The sequence below is a fragment of the Chlorocebus sabaeus genome, chromosome 20 (genome assembly GCF_047675955.1).
Source record: "Chlorocebus sabaeus isolate Y175 chromosome 20, mChlSab1.0.hap1, whole genome shotgun sequence".
In the NCBI taxonomy this organism is placed as follows: domain Eukaryota; kingdom Metazoa; phylum Chordata; class Mammalia; order Primates; family Cercopithecidae; genus Chlorocebus; species Chlorocebus sabaeus.
The window spans coordinates 109243355-109269879 of record NC_132923.1 but is presented as its reverse complement, the minus strand read 5'-3'; the positions used below and the strand labels follow the sequence as shown (position 1 = coordinate 109269879).

Below are 26525 nucleotides of genomic sequence, written 5' to 3'. Positions count from 1 at the left end.
CTCTCTCTCTCTCTCTCTCTCTCTCTCTCTCTCTCTCTCTGTGTGTGTATGTGTATGTGTGTGTGTGTGTGTGTGTATATATATATATATATATACACACACTTTTTTTTTAACTTTTTTTTTTTTGAGACAAGGTCTCACTCTGTCGCCCAGGCTGGAGTGCAGTGACACAATCTCAGCTCACTGCAACCTCCACCTCCTGGGTTTAAGCAATTTTCATGCCTCAGCCTCCCGAGTATCTGGGATTACAGGTGCTCACCACGATGCCTGACTCTTTTTTTTTTTTTTTTTTTTTTAGTAGAGATGGGGTTTCCCCATGTTGGCCAGGCTGGTCTGGAACTCCTGACCTCAAATGATCCGCCAACCTCGGCCTCCCAAAGTGCTGTAGTTACAGGTGTGAGCCACTGGTGCCTGGCCAAAGTGCTCTATATTTAAAAAAAAAAGATTCACGGCCGGGTGCGGTGGCTCACGCCTGTAATCCCAGCACCTTGGGAGGCCGAGGCGGGTGGATCACAAGGTCAGGAGATCGAGACCATCTCTGGCTAACATGGTGAAACCCCATCTCTACTAAAAATATAAAAAAATTAGCTGGGCGTGGTGGCAGGCACCTGTAGTCCCAGCTACTCGGGAGGCTGAGGCAGGAGAATGGCGTGAACCCAGGAGGCAGAGCTTGCAGTGAGCCAAGATCGTGCCATTGAACTCCAGCTCTGGCCAACAAAGCAAGACTCCATCTCAGGGGGAAAAAAAAAGAAAGAAAAAAGAAAAAGTAACTTAACCTTTAGGCCCCAAGTTTTCTCGGTAGCTCTTTTCCAGCTACAAAAGTATCTGATTATAAGGACCCAAGGCAGTTTAGTGTGAACATACAAATTGTATTTTTGCCTCTATCTTCCTTTCATTTTCTCACCCCCTTTTCTACTTCTTTTATGGAATATCCCAGGAGTACTGAGTAGATCTAGCATTCTCTCTTCCAATGAATTATTAATAAAACTATGGGCCGGGCACGGTGGCTCAAGCTTGTAATCCCAGCACTTTGGGAGGCCGAGACGGGGGGATCACGAGGTCAGGAGATCGAGACCAACCTGGCGAACACAGTGAAACCCTGCCTCTACTAAGAAAACACAAAAAACTAGCCGGGCGAGGTGGCGGGCGCCTGTAGTCCCAGCTACTTGGGAGGCTGAGGCAGGAGAATGGTGTGAACCGGGGAGGCAGAGCTTGCAGTGAGCTGAGATCCAGCCACAGCACTCCAGCCTGGGCAACAGAGCAAGACTCCGTCTCAACAAAAAAAAAAACAAAAAAAAAAACAAAAAAAAAAACTATGGGCTGGGCACAGTGGCTCACGGCTGTAATCCCAGCACTTTGGGAGGTCGAGGTGGGTGGATCACTTGAGGCCAGGAGTTCAAGACCAGCCTGGACAACATGGTGAAACTCTGCCTCTACTAAAATTACAAAAATTAGCCAGGCATGGTGGCGCATGCCTGTAATCTCAGCTACTTGGGAAGCTGAGGCATGAGCTTTGCTTGAACCTGGAAGGTGGAGGTTGCATTGAGCCACGATCGCATCACTGCACTCCAGCCTGGGCAACAGCAAGACTCTGTCTCAAACAAAAAAAAGAAAAAAAACTATGGTACTGTATAAGGTATAAGGTAAAGTAGAAATGTGACCGTGGCTACTTAATCTGGGAACGGTCCAGAATAACAACTTGCTAAATGCTAGATAGATACTCCCAGGGGAGCGTGTACATGTGCGTGCATGCTCTTGTGTGTGTGTGCGCGTGCGTGTGCGCATTCGTTTTGCTAAGGGATAAGGATGGGAGTGTTCACCCACTGCAGTGCAAAATATCAAAATGAAATTACCGTTCAGTCTATGCAAAGTAAAACATTCTGAGCTGCCTCTATTCAATATTTTTTTTCTATTCAGAAACTGTCCTCAGTCATGGGAATGCAGCTTTTGCTTTTGGTCACTGATTGCAGACCAGAACCCAACTCAGATCTCAGTCCATCCTGTTCCCTAAGGCCGGGAATCACCTGCTGCTTCCCTACTTTTCAAAGCATAGTTAGGGCCGGGCACAGTGACTCATGCCTGTAATCCCAGCACTTGGGGAGACTGAGGCGGGTGGATCACCTGAGGTCAGGAGTTCGAGACCAGCCTGGCCAATGTGGTGAAACCCTGTCTCTACTAACAATACAAAAACTAGGCCGGGTTTGGTGGTTCGTGCCTATAATCCCAGCATAATGCCAGCACTTTGGGAGGCTGAGGTGGATGGATCACCTGAGGTCAGGAGTCCGAGACCAACCTGGCCAACATGGTGAAACCCCGTCTCTACTAAAAATACAAAAATTAGCTGGGCATGGTAGCAGGCACCTGTAATCCCAGCTTCTCAGGAGGCTGAGGCAGGAGAATCGCTTAAACCTGAGAGGTGGAGGTTGCAGTGAGCCAAGTTTGTGCCATTGCACTCCAGCCTGGGCGACAAAAGCAAAACTCCATCTCAAAAAGAAAAAATAATAATAATAATAAATAAGAATACAAAAATTAGGTGTGGTGGTGTGTCCCTGTAATCCCAGCTACTCAGGAGGCTGAGGCAGGAGAATCACCTGAACCTGGGGGATGGAGGTTGCATTGAGCTGAGATCACACCATTGCACTCCAGCCTGGGAGATGAAAGCAAGACTCCATCTCAAAAAAAAAAAGTTTTTAAAAAGTTTTCTGGCAGGGCATGGTACCTCACACCTGTAATCCCAGCACTTTGGGAAGCTGAGGCAGGTGGATCACCTGAAGTTGGGAGTTCGAGACCAGCCTCATCAACATGGTGCAACCCCAGGTGTGTGGTGGCACATGCCTATAATCCCAGCTACTTGGGAAGGTGAGACAGGAGAATTACTTGGACCTGGGAGGAGGAGGTTGCAGTGAGCTGAAATCCTGCCACTGCACTCCAGCCTAGGTGACATCTCAAAACATAATAATCAAAAAATTTTAAAAAGTTTTCTGACCTCAATATGCTCCTAATGTCTTTAGATCTTATTCTAAGGAAATCTATCAAAGGCCAAGATACTAATCTCTTTATTGAGATACCAAAATCCAAAGGCAGCTAGTGTGTCAGTCTATTTTAAAAGGTTAAGGACCTAGATTGCTGTCCTCTAGTTTGCTGGTCTATACTGACATCACTGGTGCCCAAACAAAGAGCATTTTGCTTTATGAGGGCCTAGGTAAGCATAAGGTGCCATGTGTGAATATCTACTGTGCTAGAAACAGAACATGGCCAAGGAGTAAAGAACTAGAAGGGTAAGATGTAGCTTTTAGGTTTCCTGGGTCTATAGTCAGCAATAGAAGGATCACACAAGCTGAGAAGTTGAAAGACAAAGTTGCCATAAGATGCTATCAGGTCACTGCTAACTAGGAATGGCTTCAATACCATGTTATGCCTAAAAGGAGCATAGAACCTCAAAAGGCTCACACAATTTCTGTAGATAAAAGTATCTTGTTCTTTTCTGTTAGACTCAAAAGCTTTTGGGACTAGTTCCTTCTCAAAAATCATGCCCTGTATTCAAAAGAGGGGGACATAGGATTATTTCTGTTTTCTTGAAACCAAGTTTAGAATTTGAATTTTTCCAGTCAGCCTAGTCTTACTTTGGAATCACAAGGCTGAAAAGGAGGATATAAACAGGCCATTTGATAAGTGATCTGATTAGTCGCCATCCTTGCTGGATAAGTTTATCGTGCTTTAAAGGCCAGAGGAAAAGGGGTTTCTCCAATCTACCTAAGAGGTGATCATCTTCAAATCCAAGTTAATGTTATATTGCTGTTACTTTTTGGATCATCTTGCTCCTTCTAAGTTATATTGCAGTTACCTTTTGAGGGCTGGAGACTTCATCAAGGGCAAAAAATCTTTTGAACAGGCTGATTTTCTACAGAACCAGTGGCATGGAAGCAAGAAAAGAACTACTTTCATCATAGATTCCTTAACTTGCTGAGCAGTGCCTCTTTCTGGATGACAGGAACTTAGCAATTGATTTATTTAAAAAAGGAAAAACCAGTCAGATAATCCTCCCAAGGCATCTACAAAAGTGAAAAAGAGGGGCATCAGTTGCATGCTAATAATAAATATAATTATACCAACATCAAAGTGTGAGAGAGAATAGTGATTCATGAGCATGGCCTTTGGCATCATATAGGTTTAGGGTTTTTTTATCCCACTCACCACTTGTTCTAGGGTGAGGCTGGGCAACTCAATCTCTCTGAGCCTCTCCTCTGGAATTAATAATACCTAACTCAAGAGCCTTGTCAGGATTAAATGAGATGATCCATATAAAATACATACTTGCCAAGGTAAGTGCTCAACAGACAATGCCATTACAACCAGAGGCCCTGCTAATGGTCTCTTTCAGTCAGCTGGTGATCTAGGGCAAGCCAGCAATCCTAATGCTTCCTTGCACTATAACCAAAAGCAAAAAATCCTTTTTAAAAAAATTAACCATTTGAGCCAAGCACAGTGATGATTTGGACCCCTGCTTTCTGACTGGACCTGCTCCTGGCTCCAGCTTGTCCAGAATTTTCATAAACAGACCAGGTGACCCCTAATGCAGATTCCCTGATAATCTACAGGCCTAGATGTGGATTAGAAAAAAAGTGAGTAAAGTGCCACTTTTTGGAGAAGGGCTGGATAAGGAGAAACAAAAATCACTCCAATCTCCAAGTTTTGCCCTTTAGCTTCTCTGCTTTGAGGGCAAGAAGCTGACGGTCTTAACCTAAACGTTGGAGGAGGATGCAGTCCCCAGATTTTTTCCTTCTCTTTTTTTCTTTTTCTTTCTTTTTTTTTTTTTTTGAGACGGAGTTTCGCTCTGTTGCCCTGGCTGGAGTACAATGGCGCGATCTCGGCTCACTGCAACCTCCGCCTCCTGGGTGCAAGCGATTCTCCTGCCTCAGTCTCCCAAGTAGCTGGGATTACAGGCATGTGCCACTACCCCCGACTAATTTTTGTATTTTTAGTAGAGACGGGGTTTCATCATGTTGGCAAGGCTGGTCTCGAACCCCTGACCTCAAGTGATCTGCCCGCCTCAGTCTCCGAAAGTGCTGGGGTTACAGGCGTGAGCCATCGCGCCCGGCTTAGTCCCAAGATTTTAGAGCCCAGAAGCGTTTGCAGGAGGACGCAGGGAGAGACTGAGTCCCCTCCCTACAAAGTCGCTTTTCCTTTGATACCTCCTGGCCAAGGAAAACCATACACTGGAGACTTCCAGAGACGGCCAACTCGCACAAACGGTGGAAAAAAAAAAAATCCCAAAACCTACTCTGTCCCCACTAGAAGCACCGCCCTCCGTACGCGCGTGCGTGCGTGAGCGTGCGTACGCACAGGCTGCTGGGATGCCGCTTTTCCCTTTTCGGTCTTCCAGTTTCCCGGCGTGCTTCGGGCCCGCCAAATGGGAGGGGGAGACGCAAGATGGCGGCAGCCGCGAACTCCGGCTCCAGCCTCCCGCTGTTCGACTGCCCAACCTGGTGAGTGGCGGGGCGGCCAGGGCTAGAGTGGCCTGGCCGGAGCTAGCCTGGGCTGGAAGGGCGGCTCTTTTTTTACTTTTCTGCTGCGAGCCGAACGGCTCAGAAACCCTGGAATGGTTGAGGAAAAACTGTTCGCTGCACCGGGCCGGGCGACGTGTTGAAGAACCGAGAGCCTGGAGCCCAGGCCCAGGAACTGAAGAAACGGGGTTGGGGGCTCAAAGGCGCTCACTTAGGCAGCCCCTTTAAGCGATTAGCCAGTCGCTGGAGCGCTTTGAGGCCTTTTCCCGAACTTACGCCCAACTCCTGACTGAGTGCCTGGTGCTCTCATGGAGCATCGTACCTGGCCCCTTCCTGTACGTCCCGAGCGCTCTCGAGCCAGCCCCGGCCCCAACCCTACCTCCGAGCCCCGCATCCCTCTTTGGTTGCTGCATCCCTCGTGCGGCACTTTTCTGTCTGCCACAGAGAACACGAGGGTAGGTTAGCGCCCTCCCTGCCCTCAGGGAGCTCCCAGTCTGTGGCACGAGTAGGCATTAGTAATGGCTGGCATGAACCCTTTTTATCCCTTCGAAAGTTCTTGGGAATAATGAAATAATTTCGCCTTTGAGTAGGGTACAAGTTGAATAAATATGAATTACCTTACAAGGAAACGCTTCTGAATTAAGAGGTTTTTTTCTGCTGTAGCTCATCGCAGTGTATTGTTTGTTACTTGTCTCTGTCTCCCGTTATATTGCCATCCTCAAGGGCAAAGACTGCATCTTTGTATTCCCAGCTCCAAGGCCTGAGTCAGGCACATACAGAAAGTATATTTTGGATGTAGCATTCCTCCTTTTTCTTGGACAAAATGGCCTTTTGTCTGGTGCACTGTCCTTTCCATAGAGGAGGGGTTGGGGCAGGATTGTTTGAGATGACTGTGTTGCATCTTCAGTTAGCTAGACAAGGATACGTTTTTTTCGTGTGCAAATCTAGAGGTTCTAGTGAGGTGGTTCTTTTTTCTAACTTCAAATTAGCAAACCCAAAAAGCAAGCAAATGTGTGGCTATTTTCTGGATCGCTTTGCACTTTTGTAATGGTTGCTTCAGTCTACAAATTCTATATCCGTTTTGATCCCTCGCTGTATTGATTTCAAACTTGGACCAATACAGCAAACATAGTTAGAAAGCACTGTTTTGAGATCACCTACCCTTTCCTTAGGGTCTGGTAGGTACCAGGCACTGTTAGGTGCTTTGACATATGTGAGTCTCCCTTGAATGATATGGCTGTAGGAGTATAGAGGAAACTTCCCTTAATCATGCTGTTGTAGAAAGACCTGTTCAAGGGTAACATATTCATTTGGTACCTGGTTTCATGGGGCATGATTTTGAATTGCCCTAGTTCCCTAATTATGCACCTCTGATTTGGTCTCAAAGCTCCGGACAGTACTCTTTGCTTACTCTGTGATGAGACTAATCTTGATCAGCCCCAAACAGCAACTAATTTATTCGATCTTTATATGATATTGGAGTAGGGGTAAATTTCAGATTCAAACTCCAGGTGACCAGACCACTCCAGCTATCGTACTTGCACTCTCTATGCAGCTCTTTCTCTGAGGTGAAGATCCAGTGTTAAAATATAGGTTTCTTGGTGCTGCTCTAAATACAGATCCACTAAAATCTGTTTCAGAGCAGTTGAATCACTAGGGATGTAAGTGTCAAACGTAGAATGGAGCTGTAATAACAGTGAAGTGGATGACATTTCTGCTTGAACATGAACTAATTATAGGCTGGCTGGTAGGAGAGCTGCAATGTTGAATGGGACAATGATTGTAAATTGCATTTATAAACTCATCCTGAAAATGCTTTTTTCTATTTTTATTTTTCAGGGCAGGTAAGCCCCCTCCCGGTTTACATCTGGATGTAGTCAAAGGAGACAAACTAATTGAGGTATGGAAATACATGTCTTCCTTTTTTGCCCACCACACTAAAGATTTTTGCCAGTGACTCACTTTTCCACCCCCTCTCCTGTGCTTTGTTTTCCAGCAATGCTACTTTCTTTCATCCTGATTTTTTTTTCTGTTAAAAGCACATGGTGACATCACACACTTAAAGCTTGTATCTACCACAGACACTTTTTTGTGACTTCTCTCAAATGAATGGTTTTACTAATAGGTCATGGGTCCTGTGGGCCCCAGTCAAACTGGAAGCCCTGTTAGCTTGGTTAATTCCCTCTCCCTGAGTACATGGAGTTGTGTAAACCGTGCAAGGTATGCAGTAACTGAAGAAAGTGAATGATACATGTTGAGTTTAACTTTTAAGTTAATTTTAAGAGATTCAGGCCCAACTCCTTATAAGAAATATGGTAAACTAAGAAGACACTTACTCAAAAAGATAATGGAATTGTGGTGAAATTCATTAATTGATTGTTTGAAAACATGTATTGAGTGTTATACTATGTGCCAGTTACAGTGCTTGGCTTACAGGTTGCAGCAGTAAGCAAAACCAACATGATTTCTCTCCTCAAGTCGTCATCGTCCAGTGGAAGAGACAGAATCACACCAAAAAATTACATAGTTATATTTGAATTAAGTACTATAAAAGTTTAGCAGAATTCCAGCTTTTATACAAGCCTCTAGAGAGAACACCACATAGGAGTTCAAGAGAACATGGGTTTTTATTAGCTATTAGTTTGCGTAACTTTTTTATAATCCTTATGGTATTATTTATTTACCAAGAGATGGATATTAAGCCCACCATGACCATGTAGCTGTGAGTCTCCCTGTATTAGACCAATTTTATATTTGCTTGCTCAGCTAGAATTTAGGTTCAAGGCCCCATTATTGAATGCAATTTTTTCCTTGTGGTTTTTTGGTATTTAATAAAAATGTTGCAGTTCCATGGTTGCTAGATTGAAAAGCTATCTGAGATCTTTTGAAGGTTACTCTGTAAATATATTGTTGTCACTTTTGGGATGTTGTAGAGATGACCAGGTATTTTGCAAAGTATTAAAGCATGCATGAGTTTTAATGATTTCTCCTGTTATGAATACATCATGGACTCAGCCAGTCACAGAGAGCCCCTTTGTCATGGGTTCTTCAATCTTAAAGATTTAAAACTTCAAGATTATTCAAAGAAATAATTTAGCTAAAATATCTGTCAAATTTTTTTGACTATAAATTGTTCCACAGTTACAAAATATTTGTTGCTAAATAGCACAAAGCTTGAAGACATATAGAGATTTGTTTTATTACCAGAATTTAGCAAATCTTTAGTTTGCAACAGGAAGAAACAGATAGGGTTGCCTAGTCTTAATGATAACATCACATTCCTTTGTGGAATAATTGGTATTATATTTTCGAAACACTCTAACTTGCTAGACAGTCCTCTGATCATTGGTTTCTATTAGCTGATAACGTTCTCTTTCGGTGTTGTTAAGTGTGCTGAGTTGCCACAAACTTGTCAAGTTACAATCCTCAGACATCACTGTATTCTTGAGAGGTGTAGACCTGAGGTGTGCTTATTTTTAGATTTAAACTTAATCAGCACTTGATACTAACCTAGCTGTCTATATCCTAGCTTTGTATCAAAGGCTTGTGATGTGTTGTGATAGCTGGGTTTAAGAAGTGCAACATTAAAACAAAAGCCATGAGTCTTTTAAGCCCAGTGTGTAAAGATACACTCTGAGTTATAACTCAGAGGCACAACTGGATAGCGGTTACTGGCCATAGCTAGTCAAGAAGCTATGGCTTTAGTGACTGTTGAAAGCCAGTGCATTATTTCACTCACTTGGACAGAAGCAGCACATTGTTCAACGTCTGACACATTTCCTTGGTTCTGAGACATACTGTTTTCTGTTAAAGTTCCGTTCATTTTGGCCAGGCGCTCACGCCTCCCAGCACTTTGGGAGGCCGAGGCGGGCAGATCACCTGAGGTCAGGAGTTCAAGACCAGCCTGGCCAGCGTGGCAAAACCCCGTCTCTACTAAAAATAAAAAAATTAGCCTGGTGCAGTGGCACGCACCTATAATACCAGCTACTTGGGAGGCTGAGGCAGGAGAATCACTTGAACCCAGGAGGCAGAGGTTGCAGTGAATGGAGATTGCACCACTGCCTTGAGCCTGGGTGACAAAGCAAGACTCCATCTCAGGAAAAAAAAAAAAAAATTCATTTTAACATTTCTGTAATTGGGATGCCTTTAATACTGAATGTGTACATTTAATTTGGAGGCCCTCTCTTTTTTCCTCTCAAATCCCTAAATCTCTAGTATGTCTATTGGCACCCTAGATTCATAGAAATTTAGTCATTGTTATTTTAGAGCCCAAGAGCTGGTGGTCTTTCATGTTCCTTCAGCCCAATCTGTGAGCACTGTGGTTAGCAAATTTAAGTTTGTGACAGCATAATCCATGTGCATATAAATATGAATGAGAAGTGCAATGAGATTCAGCTCGAATAGCTATTAGAACAAGTTGTTGAAATTTCTGGGCGCTCTCTTAATCCTGAAATAATGTCCTATTTTTAACTCAAGTCTTAAAAACCTTGGGTCAAAGCAGAGACGAAGGGGACTGACTGATCTCCTGTCAGGCTGTTGTTGAATCTTGGTTCCCCATAGTAGTATGGGCCCAGAACAAGCTCTTCCAGCAGCAGATGGGCACTGCCAGATAGGGTTTCCCAGAGGTGACCCACATATCCAAGCTAGCCTGAATTAATTGAACCTTAAGGCTGAACTTGAAAGAAACTGGCTAAGTGATTGTTTAAGGAAAAGAGTGTGACCCACAGTACTTATTCTCTTCTTAAAATATTCCTTGCCATATGGTGCATTTTTTGATGTAAGCAGAATGAAGAAAATATATAATGTAGTGGTTAAAACAGCTTAGACTCTGAAGCCAGACAAATCTGAATTTCTAACCCAGCCCACAAGTATCTAACTGTGTGAACTTGAGTATGTTAATTTCTTTATGCTTCAATTTTGTCATTTATAAAAATAGGAAGAGAATAGTGTTACCCACCTCATAGGGTGGTTGTGAGGATGAAATGATATAACGTAAAACTCATAGCATAGTATGTGGCATAGAAGCGCCTAGCAGTTGTTACTGTAATCAGTGTTGAAAGTGTGCTTGCATGAGGTGTATCTTTTGGTTTTATAAGGGGAGAATAGTAGCCCATTGTGAGTTAAAGGACTTAGCCAGGAATGAAATACAAGCTTCTTGATTCCCAGCCTGGTACTAACTTGACTATACTCTACTTAGCTTTGTGCTATATTTTCTCAGGAATTTTAGGAGTACAGTGTGAAATGTGAACTAGAGTTTAATGAGACCTCATATTTAAAGGAAAAACACAGCGTACCCAAATGACAGTTATTCCTCAAGTGCTCATACTAGATTACCAAACCACTAGCAGTGGAAGAAGCGTTAGCAATAATTCATCTAGAGTCCTTCATCTGTAACAGTCCAGTTTATAACCGATCTGTGACAAAGGCTTTACGGATCCAGGATTAAAAGAAATATAAGGACAGGTATAGCAAGTTTTTTATTTTTATTTTTTTGTTTGCTTGTTTTTGTTTGTGAGACAGGGTCTCGCTCTGTCGCCCAGGCTGGAGTGCAGATCTTGACTCTCTGCAAGCTCCGCCTCCCGGGGTCATGCCATTCTCCTGCCTCAGCCTCCCAAGTAGCTGGGACTACCATGCCTAATTTTTTTTTTTTCTTTGTATTTTTAGTAGAGATGGGGTTTCACTGTGTTAGCCAGGATTGTTTTGATCTCCTGAGCTCGTGATCCGCCCGCCTCGGCCTCCCAAAGTGCTGGGATTGCAGACGTGAGCCACCGCGCGCGGCCAGCAAGTTTTTTATAAAGCTAAATTCAGCTCAGGTGTAGCACAGTGGCTAACACCTGTAATCCCAACACTTTGGGAGGTTGGGGCTGGCAGTTCACCTGAGGTCAGGAGTTCGAGACCAGCCTGGCCAACATGGTAAAACCCCATCTCTACTAAAAATGCAAAAATTAGTTGGGTGTGGTGGTGGGCGCCATTAATCTCAGCTACTCAGGAGGCTGAGGTAGGAGAACCACTTGAACCTGGGAGGTGGAGGCTGTAGTGAGCTGAGATTGCACCAGTGCACTCCAGCTTGGATGACAGAACAAGACTGTCTCAAAAACAAACAAAAATACTTTGGGGCTATAGCAGCATGATTAGAAAAGAAATAGGTGTTTACGCTTCATTCCTTTCCCAAATACACATTTGAATATTTTCTCAGAAGCAATCTTATTACATTTTTTTCAGTTTCACTAGGCTAAAAGCAATCTTGTTACTTTATAGACATGCATTCTGCTTCTTGTTTCCTAATTGATCTAAAATTAAGATCCAACAGAACCGTTTTTCAGAAGCCAGCCACTCTTAATTCAGTTGTCGATCTCAGGCTGGGCACAATTCCATTGTTGATCTCAGGCCGGGTGCGGTGGCTCACCCCTGTAATCCCAGCACTTTGGGAGGCTGAGGCGGGTGGATCATGAGGTCAGGAGATCAATACCATTCTGGCTAACACAATGAAACCCTGTCTTTACTAAAAATACAAAAAATTAGCTGGGCGTGGTGGTACGTGCCTGTAGTCCCAGCTACTTGGGAGGCTGAGGCAGGAGAATCGCCTAAACCTGGGAGGCGGAGGTTGCAGTGAGCCAAGGTCACGCCATTGCACTCCAGACTGGGCGACAGAGCGAGATTTTGTCTCAAAAAAAATAAAGTTGGCCCACCACGGTGGCTTACACCTGTAATCCCAGCACTTTAGGAGGCTGAGGTGGGCAGATCACGAGGTCAGGAGTTCAAGACCAACCTGGCCAGTATGATGAAACCCCGTCTGTACTAAAAATACAAAAATTAGGCCGGGCTCGGTGGCTCACGCCTGTAATCCCAGCCCTTTGGGAGGCCGAGATGGGCAGATCATAAGGTTAGGAGTTCGAGACCAGCCTGGCCAACATGGTAAAACCCCGTCTCTACTAAAAATACAAAAAATTAGCCGAGCATGGTGTCATGCACCTGTAATCCCAGCTGCTTGGGAGGCTGAGGCAGGAGAATCGCTTGAACCCAGAAGGTGGAGGTTGCAGTGAGCCGAGATTACACCATTGTACTCCAGCCTGGGTGACAGGGTGAGACTCTGTCTCAAAAAAAAAATTAGCTGAACTTGGTGGTGCACGCCTGTAGTCCCGGCTATTTGGGAGGCTAAGGCAGGAGAATTGTTTGAACCCAGGAAGCAGAGGTTGCAGTGAGCCGAGATCGTGCGACTGCACTCCATCCTGGGCAACAGAGTGAGACTCCATCTCAGAAACAAAAAAGAGAAAGAGAAGTTATTTTCATACCAACACTAGACAATTAAACACTATATTGAGGAGATGAATTATCATCCATTCTCCAAAAAAATGTTATTTTAGTAAATTTTACTGAGTGCTTTATGTTGAAGAATAACAGGAGATATTTTTTTCTCCTTGGAATGGATTTTTCTTTTTTTGATACAAGGAGATGGAGTTATTACTCAAATCAATCTAATGGAAAGGAATTTTATCAAGATTCTCTATTTGATTGGAAGAGTTTTTGGTAAATGCTGTTGAAACAAGATTTAAGTAATATTTAATTTAATATTTATTTAGAAACTGATTATTGATGAGAAGAAGTATTACTTATTTGGGAGAAACCCTGATTTGTGTGACTTTACCATTGACCACCAGTCTTGCTCTCGGGTCCATGCTGCACTTGTCTACCACAAGCATCTGAAGAGAGTTTTCCTGATAGATCTCAACAGTAGTAAGTAACTCCCTCCCAATTCACATGTTATCTTTGGGCAATATGAAAATGCTCTTTGGGTTCTTTAGTTTGGAAATTATGTTTTATGGAAAAAGTTAATGTTTGGTTTTTAAATCCACCCTTCTCTATTTCTGTGATTTTTCTGTTTTCCTGAGATAATTGATAACTGACTGTGGAGAGAAGAGGGGTTTGAGGAGTTGTCCTGGGGGAATCAATAAGCAAATATGAGCTGGGTGTGGGGGTGCACACCTGTAGCTACTCAGGAAGCTGAGGCGGGAGGATCACTAGAACCCAGGAGTTCAAGACTGCAGTAAGCTGTGATCACACCACTGCACTCCAGTCCGGGTGACAGAACAAGACCCCATCTCTTGAAAACAAACAAACAGGCTGGGCGCGGTGGCTCACGCCTGTAATCCTAGCACTTTGGGAGGCCGAGGTGGGCGTATCATGAGGTCAGGAGATCGAAACCATCCTGGCTAACACGGTGAAACCCCATCTCTACTAAAAATACAAAAAAATTAGCTGGACTTGGTGGCGGGCGCCTGTAGTCCCAGCTGCTTGGGAGGCTGAGTCAGGAGAATGGCGTGAACCCAGGAGGCGGAGCTTGCAGTGAGCCAAGATTGCGCCACTGCACTCCAGCCTAGGTGACAGAGCGAGACTCTGTCTCCAAAAACAAACAAACAAAGAGCTGGGTGCAGTGGCTCACTCCTATAATCCCAGCACTTTGGGAGGCCGAGGTGGGCGGATCACCTAAGGCCAGGAGTTTGAGACCAGCCTGGCCAATATGGTGAAACCTCGCCTCTACCAAAAATACAAAAATTAGCTGGGAGTGGCGGCGGGTGCCTGTAATTCCAGCTTCTCAGGAGGCTGAGGCAGGAGAATCGCTTGAACCCAGGGGGTGAAGGTTTCAATGAGCCGAGATCGCACCACTACACTCTGGCCTGGGCATTCTGTCTCAAAAAAAAAAAAAAAAAAAAAAAAGAAAAGGAAAAAGGCGGCCGGGCGCGGTGGCTCAAGCCTGTAATCCTAGCACTTTGGGAGGCCGAGATGGGCGGATCACGAGGTCAGGAGATCAAGACCATCCTGGCTAACACGGTGAAACCCCGTCTCTACTAAAAAGTACAAAAAACTAGCCGGGCAAGGTGGCGGGCGCCTGTAGTCCCAGCTACTTGGGAGGCTGAGGCAGGAGAATGGCATAAACCTGGGAGGCGGAGCTTGCAGTGAGCTGAGATCCGGCCACTGCACTCCAGCCTGGGCGACAGAGCAAGACTCCATCTCAAAAAAAAAAAAAAAAAAAAAAGGAAAAAGGCACCCAGGAACTATCGACCATGCATGTTCGAGTGTTCATAGAACCATAATAAATTGTGATTCCATTTAAGCAGAAGCTATGATTAGCTCCATTAATGTAATAGAGCAGCAATATAGGGCATTTTAAGAATGCTTATCTTGAGGAAAATTTCATTATTCTGGTTCTTTATTCCATCTCTGTTTTGTTTTGAATATGAATAATACCAGTTTTAATTCCATAAGCAAGGCCAGGCATGGTGACTCACACCTGTAATCCCAGCACTTTGGGAGGCTGATGTCAGTGAATCTCTCAAGCCCAGGAGTTCAAGACCAGCATGAGCAATGTAACGAGACCCCCGTCTCTACAAAAAATACAAAAAATTAGCCCTGTATTGTGGAGTGCGCTTATGGTCCCAGCTGCTTGGGAGGCTTAAGTGGGAGGATTGTTTGAGCCCAGAAGGTGGAGTTTGCAGTGAGCCATTGTAGCACGACTGTACTCCAGTCTGGGTGACAGAGCAAGCCCTGCCTCAAAAAATAAAAATAATCCATAAGTATTAATTAATTGGAGTATCCATAAGCATACCCCAATTAATAAGAGTTTAAACTTCGCGTAAGATAATCCACAGAAATGCAATTGAGATTTAACTGCATGGGGCCCTGAAATTTGTTCATTTTGCCCATGTGTGAATACAGTGTAAAATGTAAAGGGTCCTGCTTCCTGGGAATATCATGTTGGATTCCACCACTCTCCTACTACCAGACACACACAAACATACACTCACACATCACCCTCATCTGCTTGTGTAACGGTCTTGGAGAGCTTTGTCTCGCAAATACTTATCTTTTCTCTCCCATTTTATAACATGCAGAATGCCAACAGGGGAAAATATTCAGAATCTATAGTAGGATTTTGGTTTGCTTTGGCATTGATATTGCATCTGTTTCAGCCAAGCTCTTTCTTGTCCTGGGGAAAACCTAAGCATAACTGCCACCAGGCCAGCAGTTTCTCTATTCCTTTGACTTGGGGCTGGAGAGGGAAAACTACAGTGAAGCCCAGCTCCTGCTTTGGGAGGCATGGCTTCTGCTGGGTTGGAGCCATTCTTGTTTGACCTGGAATGGAGCCAAGCCTGTGTGGCAGCAGAGAACGGGCAGTAGTATTTGTTATTTGGGGGAACAACAGGTCTGAGGATATAAGAAACCCACTGAGGAGATTCAAGGCTCAGTGAAGGAGTTTCCTTCTCACTGTAACACATGATGGATGTCGTGGACCCGGTGCCATTTTCGTTTTTTAAAAAGCTGGAGTTTTCTGACCACGATCCTGACTATGGCATTTTTTAAATAAATTAAAAACAGACAAAAAAGCAAAACTGATGTGCTGGGGGGAAGCTGACCTCATAAGAGAGTTGGCGATCATACTCTCCCTTCTAAAACTTGGGTTGTTTTTGTTTTCCCCCTTACGTTTCTGATTTGGTTGTTCCCAGCACACGGCACTTTCTTGGGTCACATTCGGTTGGAACCTCACAAGCCTCAGCAAATTCCCATCGATTCCACGGTCTCATTTGGCGCATCCACAAGGGCATACACTCTGCGCGAGAAGCCTCAGACATTGCCATCGGCTGTGAAAGGAGATGAGAAGATGGGTGGAGAGGATGATGAACTCAAGGGCTTACTGGGGCTTCCAGAGGAGGAAACTGAGCTTGATGTAATTCCCTGTTTATGTCATTGTTTTGTCTTTGGGGACCCTGGTTTTTGGAGTATGTAGCTGTTCTGTGTAGCTGGAAATGCCATTGACTTAGCAGCAGGGGGTTCTTTTGAGTCCAGTAATGGGCCTTTGGCAGTCTGATGTGGCCAGCTTTGACACCTCTCAGAGAGCCACATTGTATGGATTTGGTTGTGTATCACCAGGCCTAACAAGGAGGCTGGGTCACAGCCACTAGACCTCTTGAGCTGTTTTGTGCACTTTCACTGGCTGTTACAAGCTAAGACTAGAAGCTACATTTCTCTGTCCCTTGACTGCTTAGAGCTAATGCTGACCAAGGTGGTAGCCACTAACAATATTTCAAGTATTATGTAGTCACATAAGGCTAGTGGCTGCGGTGTTGCATAGTGTAAAGAGAGAATGTTTTCATCCTCACAAAAAGTTCTGTCAGACAGCACTGGCTTGGAGAGACTGACATTTTCATTCATTTATATAGCTTTTTTTGGTGCTATCTGAACAGCTCAGGAATCTTCTGAATAGAACCAGACTGCTTTTGTTCTTATGGGCCTCGCTGTGCTGAGGGCCATGAATTTTATAAGATTTAATTTTAAGGTGCTGGAAGTTTTCCTTTTTTGAGGCTGACCCCAGTAGTTTGGTGTGGCTATAGTCCTTTACATGTCTGTCACTGCACTGGTGTGATTGGTCTGTTCAGATAGACCAAATGCAATCATGTCCTTAACCACCGACCCGCATTTACTATTCCTGTACACCAAGGCAGTTTCCTAGCTCTTAGGAAGAAAAGCACAATAGAAATTCTACAATTTAGGCCGGGCACAGTGGCTCACGCCTATAATCCCAGCACTTTGGGAGGCTGAGGTGGGTGGATCACCTGAGGTCAGGAGTTCGAGACCAGCCTGACCGACATGGAGAAACCCTGTCTCCACTAAAAATACAAAAAAGTAACTGGGTGTGGTGGCGCATGCCTGTAATCCCAGCTACTCAGGAGGCTGAGGAGGAGAATCGCTTGAACCTGGGAGGTGGAGGTTGTGGTGAGCCAAGATTGCGCCATTGCATTCCAGCCTGGGCAACAAGAGTGATACTCCATCTCCAAAAAAAAAAAAAAAAAAAAAGAAAGAAAGAAAGAAAGAAATTGTACAATTAAGAAGTCGTTTTGTTTTGAAGAAGTGGCTTCATAGCCAGGGACCTTGCTGGCAGTCGCTGTTGCCCGTTTCCCCTTGAGGCCGCCTCTATCCAGGCTGCTGCTGTGCTTCCATGGCTTTTAGTTCAGTATGTTAGGTACTCCCTGGATCTTCATTCTTAAGACATTTAGAATATCTCAAACTGGTGGTTTGTACCAGAAAGGAATAATTTCAGTGGATTGGGAAGAGGCAAGCAACAGAGCTAAGGTCAAGTTAATTATTGAGATAGTTATTTATAGAACTGGGGCCAGACACAGGATGGGGAATGACAAAATATTAACGCCAAAAATTAAGTGCACTAGCAGTGTCCTTAATTTTAAAGGAGAAAGCTACTAAAAAAGAAACAGCCAATTGTCCTTTTTCATCTCAATTTTGTTACTTAAAAACAATTATTGGCGTTCTTCCCAGCCACATTTCCTTTTAATTCTCAGCTTCTTGTGGGCATGAAGACATGATAGCCTTTCTTCAACAACAACAACAAAACACAACTCAAGGGTATTTGCACAGATGACCTGTTCTCAGCTCAAGGCCCTTTACCTCCTTTTTAATGTCAGTGCCCCACTAGTCAATGAGGATGTCCCACATTCTTTCTAATGAGACTTGAGACTTGTTAGTATTAGTAGTCTCAGGACAGTATAATCTTCTCTAAATGCAGAAGAGTCTCAACTCCCTTTGGAGGCCAAGATTAGCCCCTCACATCTTCCTGACCTTTATTTAGTATGATTTTCTCCATCAGATTCCCTTTGTACTGACCGCTCTCTTTCCTGTATGAACCCTGGCTTAGAACCTGACAGAGTTCAACACTGCCCACAACAAGCGGATTTCTACCCTTACCATTGAGGAGGGAAATCTGGACATTCAAAGACCAAAGAGGAAGAGGAAGAACTCACGGGTGACATTCAGTGAGGATGATGAGATCATCAATCCAGGTGAGGTATCTTCCTAGTTTATTCTGATGAAAAAGCTGTGGTTGGCCCGGGCGCGGTAGCTCATGCCTGTAATCCCAGCACTTTGGGATGCCGAGGAGGGTGGATCACTTAAGGCCAGGAGTTCAAGACTAGCCTGGCCAACAAGGTGAAACCCCATCTCTACTTAAAAAAAATACAAAAATTAGCTGGGCTTGGTGGTGCTCGCCTGTAGTCCCAGCTACTTGGGAGGTTAAGGCAAGAGAATTGCTTGAACCCAGGAGACAGAAGCTGCAGTGAGCTGGGATTGCACCATTGCACTCCAGCCTAGGTGACAAAAAGAAAAAGAAAAAGCTGTGGTTGGTCAGGCGTAGTGGTTCACGCCCATAATCCCAGCACTTTAGGAGGCTAAGTTGGTGAATTGCTTGAGGCCAGGATTTCGAGACCAGGGTGGCCAACGTGGCAGAACCCTGTCTCTACAAAAATACAAAAATCAGCCAGGCATGATGGCACGTACCTGTAGTCTAAGCTACTCGGGAAGCTGAGGTGGGAGAATTGCTTGAACCTGGGAGGCGGAGGTTGCAATGAGCCAAGATTGTGCCACTGCACTTCCACCTGGGTGACAGAGTGAGGCTGTCTCCAAAAAAGAGTTTCCAGGGTTGGACCTAGAAATGTATGTATTTTTTAGTTTTTCTTTGGTGTGTGTGTAAGAGACAAGATCTCATTTTGTCGCCCAGGCTAGAGTGCAGTGGCACAGTCACGGCTCACTACAGCCTTGACCACCCAGGCACAGATGATCCTCCCACCTCAACCTCCTGAGTATCTGGGACAACAGGTGCACGCCACCACGCTCAGCTAATTGTGATATGTTTTGTAGAAATGGGGTTTCATCATGTTGCCCTGGCTGGTCTTGAACTCCTGAGCTTAAGTGATACTCCTGCTTCAGTCTCCCAAAGTACTGGTATTATAGGCATGAGCCCCCGTGCCTGGTTGAAATTTTTATTTTTTATTTTTATGTATTTATTTTTCGAGACGGAGTCTCATTCTGTCACCTAGGCTGGAGTGCAGTGGCGCAACCTCGGCTCACTGCAACCTCCGCCTCCTGGGTTCAAGCGATTCTTCTGCCTCAGCCTCCCAAGTAGCTGGGATTATAGGCGCCTGCCACCACGCCTGGCTAATTTTTTTGTGTTTTTAGTAGAGACAGGGTTTCACCATGTTGGCCAGGCTGGTTTTGAACTCTTGACCTCAAGTGATCCGCCCTTGACCTCCCAAAGTGCTAGGATTACAGGCCTGAGCCACCGTGCCCAGCCCAAAATTGATACTTTTTAATGAGCGCCTGTTTGTACAACAGCCAGCAATTTGGGAACCACTGGACTAGACAAATTTCTTAAGTCTCTTTCAGGAGTGAGGATCTGATCTACTGTTTTTCTCATTGAAAATTAGTGCCCTCAAGCTTTCTTAGGGAAGTGTGTTCAGTCAATATAGCATAGTGGTTAAGAGCACAGGCTCGGCCGGGCGCGGTGGCTCACACCTGTAATCCCAGCACTTTGGGAGGCTGAGGCGGGTGGATCACGAGGTGAGGAGATCGAGACCATCCTGGCTAACACGGTGAAACCCCGTCTCTACTAAAAATACAAAAAAAAATTAGCCGGGCGCGGTGGCGGGCGCCTGTAGTCCCAGCTGCTCCGGAGGCTGAGACAGGAGAATGGCGTGAACCCGGGAGGCGGAGCTTGCAGTGAGCCGAGATCGCGGCACCGCACTCCAGCCTGGGCGACAGAGCGAGACTCCGTCTCAACAAAAAAAAAAAAAAAAGAAAAAAAAAAAAAAAAGAGCACAGGCTCTGAAACCAGAGGGACCATGAGAGAAGATTGGGATACCTTTTTAGAGACGTTGTCTCTTTCTTTTTTTTTTTTTTTTTTTTTTTTTTTTTGAGACGGAGTCTCGCTCTGTCGCCCAGGCTGGAGTGCGGTGGCGTGATCTCGGCTCACTGCAAGCTCCGCCTCCTGGGTTCATGCCATTCTCCTGCCTCAGCCTCCCGAGTAGCTGGGACTACAGGCACCCGCCACCGTGCCCAGCTAATTTTTTGTATTTTTAGTAGAGACGGGGGTTTCACCGTGTTAGCCAGGATGGTCTTGATCTCCTGACTTTGTGATCCGCCCGCCTCAGCCTCCCAAAGTGCTGGGATTATAGGCATGAGCCACCGCGGACATTGTCTCTTTCTTAATGAGCTTGGATATTTTTTTCCTTTCTCTTCTATGTAGAAGCCATTTGTTCATAGAGCAGAGATTGATAGTGAACATACTACCAGAGTGTCCTCTTTAAAATCATGGATCCTAATACGTGAAAATCCAGACTTAAAGCAAATAAACCAGGGGCTAATTATAATTACTCAAATAACGATTCTTTTGTCTTCCAAGGGGATTTCTGAAAGTGTTTCTTTCTTTCTTTCCTTTTTTTTTGAGATGGAGTCTCGCTCTGTCGCCCAGGCTGGAGTGCAGTGGCGCAATCTCAGCTCACTGCAAGCTCCACCTCCTGGGTTCACGCCATTCTCCTGCATCAGCCTCCCAAGTAGCTGGGACTACAGGTGCCCGCCACCATGCCTGGCTAATTTTTAGTATTTTTTAGTAGAGACGGAGTTTCACCATGTTAGCCAGGATGGTTTCAATCTCCTGACCTCATGATCCGCCTGCCTCAGCCTCCCAAAGTGCTGGGATTACAGGCGTGAGCCACCGCACCCGGCTGGGAGTGTTTCTTTCAATAACAAGCAACCTCATTGAAAATAAGGTTACAATATCTATTAGGGAAGCGATTCCTTCTCTATCGCTATATTAAGTTAACTGGGGCTTGGAGTAGTTTTCTCTAGTAGTGGTACATAAGTTGGTGCCTCTGCCTGTTAACACACATTCACCCTTCAGTGAGAAAACTCCACCATCCTTGGCGATCCAGCCTAGTCATCCCCTCTGCTCCAGAAACACTGTTGTGTACTTCTCTTGAAGCACCTCTGGCTCTGTAACTGTGAGTTCATCAAGGATGGGACAGCATCTTGCTCTTTATTTCCTGTGTAGACAGGGCTATCAGAGCCTTTAGTATAAGTCTTGCTTATATACAGTTCAGGCCAGTCAAAAGGCCAGGTTCAGTTTGAAGCCCTGGCTTTGAATCCAAAATCTTTTTTTTTTTTTTTTTTGCTAATAAGCAGGTATTAGCAAGGCATTTGATACGTAACCTCTTGATATGTCATTGTTTTGTCACTGATATGGAACTGATAATGTCTACTCTTTTTTTCTTTCCCCTCAAAAGAGGGAAGTATAAAGAATGGGAAAGAACTTGGGGGAAGGCAGCACAGCACAGTGGTGTAGATCACAGGCCTGATTCGAAGTACTTGGACTCAAGTCCTGGCTCCTGTCCTCTCCACCACAGTGACTGGGGCAGTCACTTTACTCCTCCAAGCCTCAGTTTGCTTTCTCATCTACTGAATGTTGATTGTGGTAGTACCTACGTCGCAGGGTCTTTGTGAGGATTTAGCACAATGCCCAGCACCCAGGAAGCACTCTCCGTGTTTTACAATTTTAACATGAGTTGTTGTGATGGTTTGTTTGCAGTGACCCCTGTGCCCTTATTCCTCCCGGTAAAGTACCAACCCAACCCTGCCCTCTTCTCTTTTTGCAGAGGATGTGGATCCCTCAGTTGGTCGATTCAGGAACATGGTGCAAACTGCAGTGGTCCCAGTCAAGGTAGGAAGCACATGAAATGCCATACAGTCTGTGTTTGAAAACCTGCTCTTTAGGCCAGGCGCGTTGGCTCATGCCTGTAATCCGAGCAGTTTGGGAGGCCGAGGCAGGCAGATCAAGAAGTCAAGAGATAGAGGCTGGACACAGTGGCTCACACTTGTAATCCCAGCACTTTGGGAGGCCAAGGCAGGTGGATCACCTGAGGTCAGGAGGTCGAGACCAGCCTGGCCAACATAGTGAAACCTTGTCTCTACGAAAAATACAAAAATTGGCCGGGCGTGGTGGTGGGCCTCTGTAATCCCAGCTACTCGGAAGGCTAAGGCAGGAGAATTGCTTGAACCTGAGAGGTGAGGTTGCAGTGAGCCGAGATCACACCGTTGCATTCCAGCCTAGGCAACAGATCAAGACTCCGTCTCAAAAAAAAAAAGAGATCGAGGCCATCCTAGCCAACGTGGTGAAACCCTGTCTCTACTAAAAATACAAAAATTAGCTGGGTGTGGTGGCACGTTCCTGTAGTCTCAGCTACTTGAGAGGTTGAGGCGGGAGAATCGCTGGAACCTGGGAGGCAGAAGTTGCAGTGAACTGAGATCGCGCCACTGCACTCCACCCTGGCAACCAAGGGAGACTGTGTCTCAAAAAAAAATAATAACCTGCTCTTTATGTGCTATTGAGTGAGTGCTTAATTTTAAAATACATACCATGCTCCTCTCCCATTTCTCATTCTGTGAAAATGAAATCTATGTTTAGGGAATCCTGGAGTACCACAGAAAGGCTGTAGGTAACTAGCCAGCTTGATGTTTCATGTAAATCACATGCAATGTGAATCTGTAAATTCATTTTCCAGAGGGGTGCAGAGAGAAGCCCACCTTCTTTTGTCCTTTCTCTTTGGCCTCAAAGTAAGCTGTTAGGTAGAGGAGATGCATTATTGCAATACCACACGGTTTGTCATGCCTTTATTTTATGAGTGGCAATGGCACAGATAGGAATGTCAGCCCAGATGTGGATTAAGTTTAAAGATCAAGTATGTTGAAGAACCAAGAGGTAGAAGTTACGGAGATGCTCTGATCATTCTACATGTGGAAGAACTACCAGATAGCCAGAACTGTCCAAACGGCAACACACTTCCCCTTAGAGTAGTGAGATCCCTGTTAAGGTGATTAGAAGATGCTGGTTAGAGATGATATAGAAATTGTTTACTTTTTATTAAAAAAAAAAAATCTGTAGAATATATTAGACTAAATAAGATCTGTCAGAGTTCCTGCTTAGACTTTGTTTAATCCAGAAGGAGTATAGGAGTGAGGAGGATGTTTCATGAGCTTTAGTCTAGTGTGGAAAAGTAGATGTTTTTCTGTGGGACTCCATAATGCCCCTTGAGCTCTTTTTGTTGTTGTTTTTATTCCTTTGGAATATTTTCTTGTCATTAAAGTATAAAATCATCAGGTACATAGTTTTATGTCAATTTTATTGCAGTATAATTTACATATAATAAAGGCTACACATTTAAGTGTGTAGTTTTGGCAAATATATGTGTAACTGCCACCATAATCAAGATAGAGATTTTCCTCACTCAAAAAGTTGCCTCGTGGCCCTTTGCAGCAGTCCACTCCTAGGCCCAGGCAGCCAGTAAATATTTTCTTCACTGTAGATTGGTTTTGCTCTCAGATTAATGTTTAAAAATTGGACACCAGGCCAGGCATGGTGGCTCATGCCTGTAATCCCAGCACTTTGGGAGGCCGAGGCGGGCAGATCACCTGAGGTAGGGAGTTTGAGACCAGCCTGACCAACATGGAGAAACCCTGTCTCTACTAAAAATACAAAATTAGCCAGGCATGTTGGCGCATGCCTGTAATCCCAGCTACTCCAGAGGCTGAGGCAGGAGAACGGCTTGAACCCGGGAGGTGGAGGTTACTGTGAGCTGAGATGGCACCATTACACTCCAGCCTCGGCAACAAGACTGAAACTCCATCTCCAAAAAAAACATTGGACATCAAACATGAAGATACCAAATTTTTCCCCCTCAAAAAAAGGAAAAATATCTATTGCCATCTTTTATCGTTTCCATTTCCTAAAAGGGATTTTTTTAAAAATGTTTTTTATTTTTGAGACAGTCTCACTCTGTCACCGAGGCTGGAGTGCAGTGGCACCATCTCAGCTCACTGCAACCTCTGCCTCAAGTGATTCTCGTGCCTCAGCCTCCCGAGTAGCTGTGATTACAGGAACCTGCCACCACGCCTGGCTAATTTTTGTATTTTTAGTAGAGATAGGGTTTTCCATGTTGGCCAGGCTGGTCTCGAACTCCTGATCTCATGTGTTCCTCGTAAAAGGGCATTTTAATATGAAAATAAGAAAGTGAGCTATGTGACTTTAGGGTAAAGAATAGTCATTAAAATTGTTGTTTTACTTTATGTAAAACTTACAGCACCATCCTTCTTGGCTGATAAAGGGTGGTGAAAACTTTGTTATGTAGCAGTGTTGGGAACCATCATAGATGACTGGGAAGGTCTCTTCAAACCATGAGATTTTAACACCATGAAATAGGTTGTCTGTAAAGGAGACCAGGCTAGAAGTTAGGAACCTTTCCCAAAGCCATTTTTCTAAGGCTGGAATAGAAAAAGCTGACCACTCATGGACCTCACTGCTTGTCTTCTCTCTCCAATCTCTCCCCTCTCCTCATCGTGAACTGTAGAAGAAGCGTGTGGAGGGCCCAGGCTCCCTGGGCCTGGAGGAATCAGGGAGCAGGCGCATGCAGAACTTTGCCTTCAGTGGAGGACTCTACGGGGGCCTGCCCCCCACACACAGTGAAGCAGGCTCCCAGCCGCATGGCATCCACGGGACAGCACTTATCGGTGGCTTGCCGATGCCATACCCAAACCTTGCCCCTGATGTGGACTTGACGCCTGTTGTGCCATCAGCAGTGAACATGAACCCTGCACCAAACCCTGCAGTCTATAACCCTGAAGCTGTAAATGAACCCAAGAAGAAGAAGTATGCAAAAGAGGCTTGGCCAGGCAAGAAGCCCACACCTTCCTTACTGATTTGATATTTTTGGTCATGGAGAGGGGTGGGATTGGGTGGGAATGGGGTGGAAGGGTGATGGGGAGCTAATGAACTAGGGAGAAAAACTTTCCATGTGTGCGGTATCGTCTTTCAGAATGTCTCCTGGCATCCTAACCATGTAATATGAAAATTGGGGGTGGGGTTGAAATAGCCCATAAAGACCTGTCTTCACACCACTCGCAGTGTAAGAAAGGCTCCTTATATCCTTTTCAATAGACTGCCCTGGCTCTTTCCTAGGCCTTCCACTACCTCCTTTCTCCCACTTTCCAGGATCATTTTTATGTAAAGTCACATATCCCAGGCCCTCAGGTTGAATCCAGAGCTGTCGAGGTTACAGTAGCATCACCAGCCTTGGGGGGCCAGCAGCCTAATTTATATTCACTACCTTTGCAAGTCCCAGGTAGCAGAAGGGTTGCCATGGGTCTCAAATTGATCAAAAAGAAGACTTAGAAGTCTGCAGTTAAGTTGAGGTTTAAACTAAAAAATGTTTCCTTGGGTCCGTGGTTTTGAGGTCCAATAGTTAGGCTTTTCTCTTTTGTCCTTCCTCTTTTGGAGTGAAAACATTTCAATTATCCTTCGTCTGTGACTGGTGCCATAGACACAGGTTTATAGTTTTAACTTACAGTATTGTTTGAACTCTACCTGTTTTTCTTGTCAACCCTGAGCACTCCACTTGCTGAAGTTTCTTATTTAATTCCAGAGTACTGTCCTCTACTCTAAGGCATTACTTTTAAGTGTATTATGAAGGCAATTTTCAAAGGATATAACCAGTTGGGGTAATTCAAAATAAAAAGGAAAAGGTTTTTTTGCAAGTAACTGGTGTCTCTAAGAGGAATTTTTAGATGTCAGTTTGGAGGCTCTTTCCCCCCCAATTGAGAGCTCTTGTTATTGAGAGCTCTGAGACTAGACCTGGCTAACAAACATAGGAGACAAAGTTAGGAAACATTGATACAAGCTTTGTACAGAGATTTGTACATTTGTGTAATAGGCCTTTTCATGCTTTATGTGTAGCTTTTTACCTGTAACCTTTATTACATTGTAAATTAAACGTAACTTTTGTCATTTGGGTGCAGTCTGTGAATTTGTCTCTCAGTCACTGATTGCCACTGCTGTCGGGGAATGTTTGCTAAAGGCACGGTCACTGAGCTTGGGAGGCAATGCTCCATCCCCATTTTATTACAAATAAAGATGCCCCTAAATGAGTGTGGAAATTCTAATGAGAGAATCTAGTCCCCAGACTGAAGCATCACAAAGCAGCATCGGTTCGGAAGTGCTTGGTCTCCTTCATCAGGAGACCTCCTGACAGGAGACCAGGCTTAGGGCATTTGCATAAGCCCTGTCACCCACCCTGCAGTCAGAGCTCTGTGCATTTGAGCCATAGCTTGGTGACACAGGAGTAAACAGAAGCTAAA

At 44.8% G+C, this 26525-nt stretch overlaps 1 protein-coding gene and 1 non-coding gene across 3 annotated transcripts; both read left to right on the top strand.

Moving 5' to 3' along the window:
* The first annotated feature begins 5364 nt into the window (after positions 1–5364).
* On the top strand, positions 5365–26175 carry PPP1R8 (protein phosphatase 1 regulatory subunit 8). 2 transcript variants are annotated; one of them, XM_007979806.3, is made up of 7 exons: positions 5365–5486; positions 7344–7404; positions 13085–13238; positions 16007–16227; positions 18208–18352; positions 21995–22059; positions 24743–26175. In XM_007979806.3, exons 1-7 carry the CDS (start codon positions 5431–5433, stop codon positions 25094–25096), a joined length of 1056 nt encoding a protein of 351 aa, XP_007977997.1. In that variant the 5' UTR covers positions 5365–5430; the 3' UTR covers positions 25097–26175. The 2 variants fall into 2 exon arrangements, with proteins under 2 accessions (XP_007977997.1, XP_007977998.1); XM_007979807.3 differs by lacking the exon at positions 16007–16227 and having other exon boundaries at positions 5436–5486.
* On the top strand, positions 8998–9163 carry LOC119626478 (small Cajal body-specific RNA 1). The gene has a single exon (XR_005242636.1).
* Positions 26176–26525: the final 350 nt, after the last annotated feature.